The 15,453-nt window shown below is 40.8% G+C and overlaps 1 protein-coding gene across 1 annotated transcript in view; it reads right to left on the reverse strand.

The window, feature by feature from the left end:
• nnt (nicotinamide nucleotide transhydrogenase) overlaps positions 1 to 15,453 on the reverse strand; it is a 38,441-nt gene that overhangs the window by 16,044 nt on the left and 6,944 nt on the right. Inside the window, exons 6-15 of the mRNA XM_061699163.1 lie at positions 14,891 to 14,979; positions 14,616 to 14,803; positions 14,391 to 14,524; positions 14,099 to 14,290; positions 12,088 to 12,241; positions 10,205 to 10,366; positions 5,469 to 5,579; positions 2,362 to 2,507; positions 1,972 to 2,167; positions 1,275 to 1,508 (exon numbers count right to left, since the gene is read on the reverse strand). Coding sequence (XP_061555147.1) covers positions 1,275 to 1,508; positions 1,972 to 2,167; positions 2,362 to 2,507; positions 5,469 to 5,579; positions 10,205 to 10,366; positions 12,088 to 12,241; positions 14,099 to 14,290; positions 14,391 to 14,524; positions 14,616 to 14,803; positions 14,891 to 14,979 — 1,606 coding nt within the window. The remainder of the gene's footprint in view (positions 1 to 1,274; positions 1,509 to 1,971; positions 2,168 to 2,361; positions 2,508 to 5,468; positions 5,580 to 10,204; positions 10,367 to 12,087; positions 12,242 to 14,098; positions 14,291 to 14,390; positions 14,525 to 14,615; positions 14,804 to 14,890; positions 14,980 to 15,453) is intronic.

Genomic DNA, 15,453 nt, shown 5'->3' on the forward strand with positions numbered 1-15,453 from the left:
GACTGAATTGAGTGAGCTTCCCTAGGCTGGCAAAGTATCAATATGCCTGTATGTTTGTATTGCAGAAGACTGCATTTATATGGTGACGTGCTTATCTTGCTCAAGAATCATAATAGGCTTGGTTGTGCATTTTACTGAAAGGAAGTTTAGATTTGTTCCTGAGGCTGCTTTTTTGTCCATTTTCTGTGTAGCTGTTTCAGAGTACACGTGTGAAGTATGTTTTCTGTTCCAGCACAGACTGGCAGTACATTTTTTCCCCACTTTTTATTCCTTTATTTCATAAGTACAGCACATGCTCTTTTCCAAGGCAGCACAGTGTACAAGTAATTAACATCTACCTCACAGGCAGGTTTGCATGTTCTACCCATGCTTGCATGGGTTTTCTGTGGGTACTTGGGCTTACTCCTGCATTCCAAAAAACATGCATTTTAGTACTTAAGATTCTAACTTGTCCTGATGTAAATGTGAGAGTAAATGAGGGCTTGTCTATGTGCTTCATAGGGGCCAGTCCAGTGTGTACACTGTCTGTTGTCCAATGTATGCTTGCAAAGGCTCCTAATGAGGAAAAATGTTATAGAAGATGGATGTATGGATGAATTTTCAAAGACTGATTAGCAGAAAATGTAGGGAGTGAGGTTCCCCATACTGGCACAGCTAGCGTCCCGCACCACATTGCAGAAGTTTTTTTTTTTTTATGCTTTTGAAGTTTTCTTCCTTTTCAAATGTAAAAAGGCATACGGCAACATTCAGTGAATTGTACAATTGTGATTGAATGAATAAAATACACAATTCACAACCTTCACTGGAAGACGTACGAGGGGGCAAAGCAGACAGAATAAGAAGCAACCAAGAAGACCATTTTCAGTCCTCGTCAGGAGCCGAACCGGGCGCTTGCTCTCGAGACAGTTACCTTTGAACTTTTACCATACCTTGGTTATATTTTTTTAAATTGTTATTTTAGTTAATAAGTCAAGGACAATGAATCCAAAATCTGACCAGGCGCCAGTCATTATTGGACTACATGGACATGCGTCAGCCCTTCTAATTTTGAGAAAATGGTTACCTCCGTTTTTAGCTGACACTACACTACTACACTATGAAACACTGTACAGTTGGACGTGCAGGTTTAGAGATGATCAAATTAAGTTCACCTGTAGAGATTATAGCGCATTCCTTCTGAAATTGCACCCGAAAACACAATATCTCTAGTTTTTGTGAGAAGTGTATATTTAAATCAAATGCTCGTATGTACAGTAAGTATAATCTTTTCAAACCTTGCAGTTTGCCATATGCCACCAAAGAGCCGCTGAAAGTGATGCCGCCGATGAAGGTGCCCAGGTAGGCCACTATCTTTGTGAGATTGGCCGCAGGGTCTGTGGCGAAGTGAGGGTACTCCACCATGTATTCTGCCACGCAGGTCAGCACGGCCGCCAAACCCACCAGGCTGTGGAAGGCAGCCACCAGCTGGGGCAGGTCAGTGATCTCGATTCTCTTAGCAATGGTCAAGCCTACAGTGGAGAAAAGAATTTTACACACACACACAAACACACACACACACGAACACATAGTAGTGCTGGGAAGTGGGCCTGTGGAACCATGTGCTGCTGATGGCCTGTTATGGCAGCTTTCCATGTTTGTGTATGTGTAGGTGATGTGGACTGTTTAGTCTGGACCTTGGCTTTGTTACTGAAACAATTAGCATTTAAATTAAATGGTCAAACTGTCTCATGTAAGTGAGAGATGGTGACTAATGCACAAATCTGACAAACTGCACACACACACGCCTCCCTGGGTCTGGCAGCAAATGAGACACACACTGTTTGATGCAAACATCACAGAGCACATCCGCACGCCACACACCTGCTTCTTAATCTATCCAAGCACAGATGCATTCCCAAAAATCCACAGACTGCACATCCAAACAAGATACCGACCATGTGGCGTATCACGTAGCTACAAATTCCGACTCACCAGCGGTGCCGCCAACAGCCATGGCGGCGGTCATCTGCGCCAGGAGCTCGGGACTCGGCTTGAGTGCACCCAGAGTGGCGGCAATCCCCCCGGCGACTCCCATAATACCCAAGGCGTTACCCAGGCGGGCTGTGGACTGGTTGGAGAGGCCAGCCAGGGCGCCGACGCAGCACATTCCGGAGCCCAAGTAAATCATCTGGTGAGAGGAGCGGATGGATTATGCTTACAAAAAGGACTGTTTTACATGGAAGGTTATGTGCGAAATCTGGACAAACGACCACATAAAAAGGATGATTACCTAACTTTTAAATGCCAGTGGACTACTTTAATGCAATCTTAAAATGTATGGCACATTTTATACTGGTAGATTACCAGACTGAAATTTCCCACCTGCTCAATGTTGTATCCCGACTGCAGCGCTGCAGCGTATCCGCCCACGAAGACACCAGCCGGAAGCAGATAAAGGTAGTGGTACTCCGGGGGATCGGTGGGACGCTTGAACATGTCCAACATCTTCTGAGTCACCAGGAAACCACCTTAGTCAGACACAAAATATAAACTTTATGTGGGGTACATGCATAACGATAATAAGGCCTAACATGAGCAATTTTACTCTTATGATCAAAGTCAGAGAAGGCCTAATTGTTGGATATCTCCGAAGGATTTCCCCAAGTGTGTATCCAGTGGTTGGGTGGGGTGTGTTTATTCCTTGCCGAATTGCTCGAAAAACGGTCGGGGCTGAAAATCGTAACTGTTCAACCTTCCATTAATTCTTCCCCCCCCCACCCCCCTCTCAATCATGTGTGAGCTTTCTTTAGAAATAGGAGGAAACCATGAGATTGCATGACAGCAAAGAATGTGGCATTAAGCTGTAGGGAAAACACTGCAGACTGATTATCATAAAAACATACTTTAGACAGAGGGTGTTTGAAAAATACTGACAAGTTGTGAGCCCAATAACTCGTTCCAGGAATCCAGTGAGTCCTTTTTGTCAGTGTAACTATTTAAAAGGAAAAAAATACCTATGTGGCAGTAGACAGTGTCTTGTTGCTATAATTCGGGGTTGGCTAACATTACATTGGATTTTGAATAGAGATGGGTCAAGTCAAGTCAGAGTATTGACTTTTACTTTAGAATACAGTAATATGACTCAAGTTAAAAAGTAGTTCTCCAAATAAAATACTGGCGTCAGAGTAAGCAAGTACTCTGAAAAAACTACTTAAACGGCAATAGTGGTTAGGTTGGTTGAAAAATCGAAAAATAAAAGTGGCAAACGAAATGTTGCTCGGTATAATGGAGTGAAAGGAGAGTTTCTTCATAACATACTGTACATATTCAAGTAAAAGGTTTATTGCATTAAAGCTACTCTGACAAGTAAAATTTATCCATAAAGTAACGGAATAAAAAAATAAAAACTTTCTACTCTGGCATTGTGAACCTAAAACCCACAAAGGTGAATCAGAAGCTAATAGATTTGCTGCAGTCATTTCAATACTATTCTAGGTCAGTATTTTTGATTTGTGATTCTAGAAAACACCATGAAAGTCTGTGTAACGTTTTTAAAAAATATAATTTACTTTTACTGGTGTAAGACTTAAGGATGATAAAATGTTATTTAAAACATTGCCAGACAGTTGGAGGTTATAGTTCTGTTATTTGCTAGCCAATCAGATTGTTCTCGTCACCAAATGTTAGCTGATGACCATGTGTTGTAATGTCAGCGTTGCCCACATGACACGCCTGTGGAAAGAAGAGGCTCCACCATGGGATGTGTTCCTCAAAACGGGTGCACAAACTGTGACACAGGATAGGGCTCCTCTTTAACTGGAGTGTTGTGCTTCATCCATTTCTGTGAAGTTTACGTTTTGTGGCTAATGTGGTAAACCATTTTGAGATGTACTTTTGGAACCATGGAGAAAAAGGTAAAGGAGCGTAAGAGTACGTCGATTACAGTACATTCCACAAGAAAATCTGTGATATAGTGGGGTTCTGGTCAGTGAACCACAATATAGCAGAGGAATACTGTATACACTTTTTGGAATTCTTGTCAATGGACACAAACAATCCAACGGAATCTGCTGATCGGTGAACATTAGATTGTTACTTCCAGGGAATGTAAAATGATATTTGTAAAAATAACTACAGTGTCACTTAGAAAATAGCTTAATTACAAGAAGAGCGGAATCACCGGGGCGTTGCATTTGTTTACAGATAACATCGGCACATCAGAATGTAAAGGGGATCACTCAACCTAAGCCATTATCTGGTTACAGAGCGACACTATATATTAAGAAATATTTATTTCAAAATATGACATTCATGTCATACACACAAACACTGCACAAAAAACTAGTTGGCGTAGGAATATAACTTGCAACAATCAATATATCACATGGCACTTAACTGCTAGAAGTGTTTTTTTTACACAAATATATACAATAATTATGACTTTAGTACTGCACGAACATAGTGGCTATATAGTGATAGAGGTTAGGGAGTGTTCTGACTTGCATATAAAATAAAAAAAAGAAAGGTTCACCATTGTTAATGCAAAATTTACACCATGTTGCCAGCGGCGAAGGCATCCCCGTAACAAGTGCGCTGTGGTATTTTGGCCAATTCCCCCTCTCCCCCCATTTAAGTCTTACTAAGTTTTATCACAGTCTATCACAATACCTGTGATGGGTCGTGCGGAGATAGGGCTGCTGAGTTCTAGACACTTAAAGGCACACTATGTTACAGCTGGCGGTTTACCAGACGATAGTATGTTTCCTTTCCGCCTGTCACGTTCTCATGACGTGCCACACATTTGTCATGTTCTGTCAAGGTTTTCTACAGATGAAACATGGACACCAGTACGAACAACTAGGTTTCCAATCTGCACTGTGACTGCCATGGCAAATGTCTTGACTATTTAAACATCTCGCCAGGCTTCCACGGAAATTATGGCCTATTATGGTTGCCCATCCAGAATTGTCTCACACCCATTCCGTTTTGTCCACAGTGGCCTGAAACGGGGAAGCCGTGGCTGCTGGGAACATAGTGTAAACGTAGCCTAAGGACAGCAAAGAACAGTCTCCCCATGTGTCTCGCTGTGACTTACAGGGAATATAATAATAATTAAAAATAAATAAACACAGTTCAGTCCTTGAGAAAAATTCAAAGACACCTACTGATGAGTATTGTGATGATGCCAGGAACAATTTGTCATTAGATGATCGAGGCCAGTTAAAAAAATAAAAAAAAAAAAAAAAAAAAAAAAAAAAAAAAGAGTGTGTGTGTGTACCAAGCGAGAGGAAGGGGAGCCCGGTCAGAGCAGGTGGATAGACAAGAGTGCTGTAGAACTGGGTCAGACGAATGTTACTGTACAATTAATATAAAACCTGTCAATCATCCGATTACACTGATGTTTTATTGGTCGGCGGTCGCTGTAACTGGCAGCAATGACTGTGAGTATGTCTACACGTGTGTGTGTCAGAGGCATTATTGAGACTCACCAGCTATGTTGACTGAGGAGATGAAGGCGGCAAGCACGGCCAGCGTCTCTGCAGTGCTTGTTGGTGCGTAGCCACCTCCCATTAGGGACAGACCACCCACGGCCGTCAGACCTGCAGAGAGTGGACATTTAGAAGGTTAGGCAAGCTATTCTTTCATAAAACAGCCTAAACTTGGGTGATAATGGTTGGAATAGAAGAAACAACAACAACAGCAGAACACCAGTCATAATCAGCACACATACAGACACTTTATATTCCATTCTTCAACAGGGAATACTTTCCTTTCCAGATTTGGTGATTAGAGCATCTGTGTGGTTTGGCTCAGGAAGCCTCAATAACATCAGTCCATTAATGACTTACCGGCACTAAAATGCAACACACAGCAATCTACATTCAAAAGGACTTCAGCAGGTACTGTGGTAGAACAGTTGGGTCCAGAAGTATTTGAAAAATGAGAGTTGGGGTGTTTTTCTGTGATGACATATCTCCTGTATTAGTTAAGCTGCCATGTCACTGGCAGGGTCCGAAATACTGATTAATAATACAATTTCGTATTCCGGTTCTCCCGGAACAGTTCAAATAAAAAAAAATGTTGGTTCCCAGTTTCGATGCCTGGTTGTCCTCCAGCCGCGAAGAAGTGGAAGTGGCAAAAAACAACAAAGAGGAAGATGCACGATGACGCGCTTGTGCCCAACGGCAGCTGCAGTGAGCAAAAGTGTGTCTTAAATTTAATGACCAGTCACCTCATTGCAACACTTGGAATAAAATTACATTGTGCAAAGAAGGTTTTCACTATGTGTAGCGTCTGATGTGCGCCGAGCCTCCGCCCACACCGCACGGAGCTTCAGGGAAGTCAACTCTCAGTAAATTGGGTGAGTAAAACAATAAAATAAGTCTATCCCAACATTGAGACAGCTAACAAGGTAAACGGTTGCTTGCACTGATGTTTTTTAGCGTTTATTTTAGTCTTCAAACCAACGTAAGTGCAGATGACCCACAAAAAAAAAAAAAGTTTTTTTTTGTTTTTTGTTTTTTAAAGCACTTAATATAACTGAGCTAAAAACTTCACCGTAGCAACTTTACATCACAATGAATTGGGACAAAATTCACATAAATGTCTCTCAGTATCACAAACACTAACCTTGAGCCTCATCGGCTACAAGCTTAAAACAGGAAGTCAAGTTAAAACTTGCACATATAAACAATTTAACATGATGAAACAGTCCCAAATAACCATTTAAACAATGCCAAAAAACAAATTTTACGTCATATTTAGCAATGCGATACCGGATATTTTGGATGCTGCATTGAAGATTTGCTTCATAGTATGTTTCGGGTCACTATTCAACAAAATTAGGCAGCAAACACAGCGATGGGGAGTAAATGGAGATTCTCAGATTGAAGTTTTCCTGTCAAGAGGTTGTCCCATTGAACAGTGTCTGACCAACTATGCGCCCAGTTCTAGAAAAATGTCTGAACCAAACTCAAAATTCCAATATTATTCCCTATTGTCTGTAAGTTATGAGTGATTGTGTGTGCGTGCCTGTGTATTCATAATGCAACAATAATGCACAATGGGCAAAAGGCGAGGGTTGACGAGAAGAATGGGGGTAGTGAAAATAAAGAAATAAATAAATTTCGAAAATTAACTGAACATGATGCATAACTCCTTCAGCTGTTGGTTCAAAAATATTTCTGCCCAATCCAACCACGATTGAAGTTGACGTGATCCTGGTTTTTGTTTGTTTGACTGAAACTTTATGTTTACAGTTACCTTTTTATTTATGACTGGCAGAGATCATTCCATTAAAATGTGACCAAAATCCAGTCATTGATGACACAAAAAGTCTTCTCTCTCTTTATGGCTGAAAAATCATTCTAATACAGGGATCGTGTTTTATGTGCGTCCTGCGTCTGAGATGAGCAAAAATGAGCAGGGACGCATAAAATATGATCAATCTGCATCCATCAATGCACAGCATTGCTTACCTGCGGGTGAGTGTGTTGCTGAAGTGTTTCAGTGAATCATTATCCACTAAAATACAAATCATGTGTTGGTGCTAGCCAATCAGAGACAGAGGAGGGCGGGTTATCGTTCCAAAAATACAACCGACTTTTTCCAGACTCGATAGATTTTCACCGCATCGCTCACGACGCAGCGAGCCGTTGGCGGAACGGCTTTGGATCCGTAGATGCACACAACTGGGACACTTCAGGGAAAGTTAACTATTAAGTTTGCTAGCCCATGAGCTAACTGGCTAGCAAGCTAATCATCTCGCTCTGGCTCACTCAATCGGAACAGGTCACTCACTGACGGACCGCAGTCTGCGTTCGGACCCAGAAACAGTCCCATACGGACCCACACCATAGCCAAAAAAAGAAGTTGAGTAAAAGACAGAAAGATCAGAAGATGACCAGTAAAGCAAGAGAACATTTGGAACAAACAGTGTTTAAAAAAGGAACAATCAGTGTCATTTTTGTTTGTACTTATCAGTGGGAATTTGTGCTTGTATGTGAAAGGCCATTATGAACCAAAAAAAAAAAAAAAAACTTGTACAATTCTTTATTATGCTCTAATATTATTAAATCAGTGGCATTTTAAAAAAAAATAATAATAATAAAAACAAGTGTTTATCATTAAAGTTTCTGGGAAAATATATTGTTCAAAGAAATTTTCTATTGTGACAGGCCTAAACATTATATTGAGAGAGAGAGCAAGAGCAATGGATAAAAATATTGTTCAAACAGTATAAGAGAGAGTCACAACTGCAATAAAAATCTGCAGTATAGTAGACCGCGAAGCAAGACCTGTGATATGGCGGAGAATTACTGTATCTGTATTCTGGGATGATAAATTGCAAAGGACTCATTGTTGTGGGGCTGGGACTCATTGTTTCTATGACATGCATCCCGGGACTCACAGTCTTAAGTGATCTATGATCTATGCTAACAGACTGTACATACATACAAAATCATAAAACTACCAAATCTTACTTGAGTTGAACCAAAATTTGCTATGTGCCTTCAGAGGCAGTAAATTTCATCTGGGGTTTGATACGGATTATAAATTTAACACTACATTTTCCCAACGTAATTTTACATTATGGCACACAAATCTCATCAAATCAGGCCGTTGTGTCTACTGAAGCTCGTATTGCATTTTGTTCCCTTCGAAGAAACTTGACACTTTTTCCTTTTTAGAACACTAGTATTTAAAAATTTGTGTCTAAAGACTCAAAGGGTAGAATATGAAATGTGTCCCTGAGGCACATATAAGACGAGCAAAGATGTGCACATAAAAGCAGCACAGGCCTTGTGGCCAATAAATTTTTTAAAGGACGTGAAAAGTGTCCACGTTAGTTCCCACCGAGGCTCTGCGGCCCCACTCTGATGTCTGGGGAAGCAGCGTGCATGTACGACTAAATGAGTAAGAGACCACCCTGACCCCAAAGATCACCGCTGGTGTGTTACTTCCTACCTCAGCGTGGGTCGTCAGGGTGATCAAAGCGGCGAGAACACACGTGCACTTACCTCCCTGACCTTTGGACCCCATTGTGTTAAGCAGCAGTCCACAACGGGGGCACGATCTTTTAAGGTTTTATTTGGACTCGGAAAGCAGAGAGTACCTGTCTTTTAGATGACTAAAAATTGTACTTCCCTCACAAATTACACAGGGATACCGAGAAGCAGAGAGAAGACAAAATCAGGGCAATCAAATTGGATGCCTAAAGGTCCCATATTTTGGCCATTTAGACCTCCATAGTATAAAAGTCCATTTTATTTATAAAAAAAACAAAACAAAAAAAACACCTTGGTTTTGTCATACAAGTGTCCAGAAAAAGCCCCTCTGACAGCTTTGATCCAGTTTTGTATCGGCTTTGTCCATATTTGACAGCGTTTCTCTGATTGGTTGCCTCCATGTGGAAGACCCACGTATTTGTTATGTTAACAGCGCTGGCTCGAGAGCAGAGAGGTACCGTAAGCTCTAGTGTATAATGCCCACCCATGTATAATCCGCACCCCCAAAGTTTCTTTTTTTAACAAATGGATGATTTTGCTTCTACCCATATGATCAAAACAAGTATTCTCTCTATTTTGTTAGTTTATTTAAAAGAATTATTCTGGTTAAGCACTTTATTTGAACATGCAACACTTTTTTTATTTTCTTGCTCTTATTTTGAAATTCCCAGCCCTAATTTTATTGCGTAAATGGCGGCATACATTTATAAAATGAGGAAGTTTTTTCATTTTCCCCTGTACCAAACTAATAAAAAAAAATCTTGTAAACCATTTCATTGTGTGTGAAGTAGTCACTATTTCATTGTGTGTGAAGTAGTCACCTATATCAATTACACGCACACAGTGGGTACGGAAAGTTTTCAGACCCCTTAAAATTTTCACTCTTTGTTATATTGCAGCCATTTGTTAAAATAATTTATGTTCATTCTTTCCTCATTAATGTACACACAGCACACATTTGAAAGATTTTAACATTTTGTCATTCCCTGCCGCATTTCTATCCATGAAATATTTTCTTTTGTTTTATTTTGGGATAAAAAGAGCAGAATGTGTAAATTGATTCCTCTTACAGTTATGACTTATAAAACAGTACAAGTACTGTAGAAGTCATAATATTGCAATGAATGAAAATGAGCATCATGAATTGAGGCAGTGCATTGATGCATCAAAATTATACCATGTGCAAAAAAAAATAAATAATTATGCACACAACTAACCTGAGATGGCATTGGTGACGGACATGAGCGGTGAGTGGAGTGCAGGGGTGACGCCCCAAACGGTGTGGTAACCCACGATGCCTGCCAAGCCGAAGGTGGTGACCATCTGCGTGAAGGCGGCATTAGGAGCCGCCAGACCCAAACCCAACAGCGTGGCAAAGCCTGACACAAAGGAGGGGAACAGTTCAACAGTGGACAATAGTAAATAAACATTGCCACAGTGAAATATGTTAAAATATATATGAAATTACATAAACAAGCATAAAAGATTCACTGATCGTTAACTATTCTGTCAATTGTGTCTGATTGCCTGTTGATTGAGCAGCAAATAGAGCTGCTAGCATTGAAAGAGGAATTGAGCCTATCCATTTTCTATAGAGCTGGAGCTTATCCAGGTGAATCTGGGAGCGAAGTGGGGTGCACCATGTACTGGTCGCCAGCCAATCGTAGGGCACATATAGACAAACAAACCACTCACACTCACATTCAAAGCTAAGGACAATTTAGATCTTCAGTGAACTCAACACGCATGTTTTCGGGATGGAGGAGGAAGCCGGAGTACTCTGAGACAAGCCACAAATCAAACCTGGGGAGAACAGGAAGGTTGAAGCCAAGATTGAGACCCTGACCTTCAGAACTGTGAGGCACATGTGCCAACCACTTGGCAGGTTTTTGAGCATTTTTAACCTTCAAACAAGTGATTCACGTAGTGTGGTACACGAAAGAATCACTGAATTCAATACAAATAATATTTACAACATAAAACCTGCACTACAATTGCACTTATTAGAGTGAGAAGTCATGCCCCCGCCCTTAATCCAGTGCATTTTTTGTACTTTTCAAGTACGGTCCATTTATTTTAAGTATAGTCTAGTTGTATTCAACTTAAGTACAGTACAATTCATTTGCATTTAATCTTTAAGAACAGTTTGTTTTCAAACATTTGAGCAGATTTTTTATTTAACTTACTTGTAATTAAATAATGATTCAATTAACATCTTTCACCTTTCCCTATATTTAAGAGCAGTATTAATGTTCAAACTGAATGTTGCCGTGGCTTACACTGAGAAATATACTTTGTAGGAATAAAAACTCAGCATCGTTTTGGATGAACACTAAGACTTCTGTTATGTTATGCATTTTAATGTTGCTCATGATGGTGGTACTTTGGAGACCCAAGTACTTTTTGAGGTGGTACTTGGTGTAAAAACTTTGAGAACCACTGCTTTAAACAGTTGCAGAACTGTTTTAGCCTAATCAATAATAGTAGATGGCCCACATAGGCATATGCATGTTTTTCTAATTTCCCATAAGCATGTGAGAAACTCTCAGCCCCCTAGCACTCCCAAAATCAGGCAGTTTATTATTCTAAATGACTCAATTATACATTAAAGCTAATGAGCAGGTAGACAGCGCGCGGCGAGATGTCGGCGTGCACATAAAGAGCACCTAACGATGGTGGCTATGCGGCGGGGTAGTGACCAATGTGTGATCTGCAATTAAGTACATGTGGCACACTTATAGAGTGGCCTGTGTGGTACTGCGGGGAGCCGTGGCGGCGGTGTCACTTCAAACGAACGCTCAGCGCAACACCGCTTTTATACAGAGCACTTCCTGACACTAAGAGAGTGCCCGTTTTTGGCTGTGAGTGTGTGTGCGCTCGCTTTAATCTGCCTGTGACACTTCACACCTCCCGTGCACATTCCAACGCTGACCTAAGAGAGCTGATGATTAACCTCCACCTCACAGCAGACCCCGGCCTCCCTAAAACTGACCCACGAGTCCAATGATGAAAATTAAAGCAAAATTAAGTCCAGAGGGGTGCCCATGTTGAGAGCTCTGAACTTTCTTCACACTTTAAATGACACATTCAGCAAACTGACCTCCAGTGTACGCGCTAGCAGAAGTGAGAGTTGCCCTGAAGGGAGAGATTTGGGAAGTCTTCTCGGCCTTCAGTTCCCTGACAGACTTCGGCTTCGGAGGAGCAGCGGTGGGCATGTTGTTGGGCTGTGGAGCCGGGAAGAGGATGTTTCCATTCTGAAAATGCAAATAAACACAAGGTGTGGCACAACAGAAAAGTAAGGAAAAGCAGAAAGGAAAGATAAAAGCTGGGCTAGGAATGAGGGTAATCATTGATCAAAGACTTTTACGAAGCAATGGCTAAGTTTTGAATGACTAAGTTTTGGTTTCCTCTGAAAGCCTAATGACCTTAAATCTATGTAACATTAGACGAATAACATCAAAGTCGGCAAACTAATGGTACACTTGGAAGCACAAGTGATATCTGTTTTTAATCCATCATTTATAAGATGCACAACATGTCCAGTAAGTAGATACAGACAAAATAGATCATTAGTTTACTGGAAAGAAATGAATAGACCCTGGCCCAAAACTGATAAAAGCACAAAAAGCTTCTCAACAATATGATGAGGATGGATGACAAAGTGTGGTTGGAAAAAATATAAGATATGCATCACCTCTGCCATGACTGGTAATAAAGCAGAGGTCATGCATCAATTCAAAGCCTGTAACCAACACTTGTTGGCCACAAAAAAATAAATAAATCCACAATCTAATGAGATCCAATACGAGAGCTTCCTTTCTACTTTTAGAAGGATAACAACACTCACTTTGACTGACTGTCAAGTATACCAAGTTAAAAATATAGTCATTATTGAGGTGTCGTAGGGTAAAATTGTACATTATACTTCCTTCCTACCATAATACCCATGTTGCAGTCACATCTTGTTACCTCCACCAAGTAAAATAACAAAGGGTAACAATTACTTTTGTAAGTTGTCTATGTTTTTTTCAACTGACTTTAGGACAATTTTGCATTGCTGAATCCAAAAATGACATCCATTTTTCTTGTTCAGGTCAGATTTTTATGCCAAGTTGTTAAAAGTTAATTAATCAAAAACAAAATAAATTGACCTTGGCATTCCGATACTTTTGGAGGGGACTGTGTACACACACACACACACTTCAATGCAAATATAATGGGCATCAATTATCCGCGGATTTTTGCTATTTGCAGTCGGGCCTGGTCCCTATCCCCTGCAAATAGTGGGGGTCCACTGTATTTATTTATAGTTAACCTATATATATATTTTGGAAAACTGGGTGAAGGTGAACTACCCACGCATCAAACCCGGGATTTCTTAACTGTATGGCCATCGTCCTAACCATTATGCTGTATTAAATAATAATATAATATATATAACATGAAAGTAGTAGATTTTTTTGAACGACAACAACTAAATAAGTTTATAAACATTGAAACAACTGTAGTTACATTTGAGGGTAATGGCTTTCTGGGTATGCATAACTGTAAATTGTTGTAAAGGTGACACCTAGCGACCATCTGAGGAAAACACATGGTGTTTGCCTTGCTCTAAATCAGCTTCCAGACCTTTATTGAGCGAGGGCACACATTTTCCTTTAGAAAAATGCTATGGCACACCACAAAAAGAACATGTCAAAAAGTATCTACAGTATACTGAAATAATAATGATCAGGTCTCAAATCATTCGCAAATTTACATATTTAGTACGAAATCTGGGCCTATCTATTTTGAACTCAAAAGCAATGATTGTTTTAGTAGTAACAGGTGAATTCACAGGTTAACTGCACCTTCTGCAATCTAGTGGGAGAGCATATAATTGTTCTGCCTGTCACCATACGGATGACATTGACAAACAAAGGTACATTGCAGTATACATCGAATCATTCTCAGAGTAATTTAAACAAATTTGATGATTTCCTCCAGTACACCTGTTGATCTCCCACAGCACACTAATTTGGAGCGGTACAGTGGTTGGGAATCATTGCTCTAAATCACAGGTGTCAAACTCAGAGGTGTCAAACTCATGCAGGTATGTTCACATTTTGTACCTGCATGACAACCGAGCCTCTGACAACGTGACCCATGGTCCCGAAGTCGAACACATCCTTGACATCAAGGTAAAAGTTGTCCTTGTCAGGACTTATGGCGCGGATCAGCTTTGTGATGTTGTTCGAGTAAAGTGTACTGGACTGTGTGGGCAAGCGGCTGGGCAGATCTGTGTAGCCAATATGGGTCACACCCTACAAAAACAAGAGTGACCACACTTAGAGACAGTCTTTTTTTTTTTTTTTTTTTAAACACTTAATCTGTAATGAGTGAGTAACTCTCAGGTGCACGCACATTGTGTACAGACAGCTCCCCGGGCACTGTGGTCTCGATGTTTCCTCCGGCCTCAGCAGCCAGATCCACCACCACAGATCCGTCCTTCATGCTCTCTATCATTGGTTTGGTGATAAGGATGGGGGCCCGCTTACCTGACGTGAAAACAAAGTTAATTTTGCATATTCAATATTCATGAAGTTAGGAGGATTTCTAACATCTGAGACACTCTGTTTCCGCACATACCAGGAATGAGTGCGGTGCTGATAACAATGTCCACCTCCTGACACTGTTTGGCAAACAGCTTCATCTCGGCCTCAATGAACTCTTTTGACATCACTTTGGCGTAGCCTCCTTGCCCCTCTCCAGACTCCTTGAAGTCTACCTCCAGCGGCTCGGCACCCAAAGACTTGAACTGATCCAAAGCATCCGCCCTGGAAAAGAGAATGATGACTGGTCCCAAGTTTTTTTGTTTTTGTATGTGTGTGTGCATGTCAAAGATGTGTGAAACAGAAACAAACCTGGTATCAAAGCCTCGAACTATGGCTCCCATGGCTCTGGCGCTGCCGGCTGCTGCTAGTCCAGCCACTCCGCCTCCAATGATTAGCACCTAATTACATGCAAGATATAACTGAAGTTGAACACTGATGTATCTTCCAAGCAATGCAAAGCATTTGACACACTTGACCACAGACTAAATTAAGGTTCCTTCAATTGCTCTACAGTCTGGGGTCTCATTTGTCATATTTTGCACTGCGAGAAGCCAGCAGCGTTTCTGGGTGTTGTTGATACGCATATGGCTTTCACTTTGCAAAGTAGAGTTTTAATTTAACTTATAGATGTAGCAATGAACTGTGTTAACTGACAATGGCTTTCTGAAGCGTTCCCGAGCCCATGTGGCAATATCCTTTACACAATGATACCAGTTTTTAATCCAGTGTCACCTGAGGGATCGAAGGTCCTTGACTCTCAATGTTGGTTTTCGGCCTTGTAGCTTACGTGAGGAGATTTCTCCAGATTCTCTGAAACCTTTGATGATCTTAACAACTGTAGATGATGGAATCCCTAAGTTCCTTGCAATTGA

The sequence above is a fragment of the Phycodurus eques genome, chromosome 15 (genome assembly GCF_024500275.1).
Source record: "Phycodurus eques isolate BA_2022a chromosome 15, UOR_Pequ_1.1, whole genome shotgun sequence".
Lineage (NCBI taxonomy): Eukaryota > Metazoa > Chordata > Actinopteri > Syngnathiformes > Syngnathidae > Phycodurus > Phycodurus eques.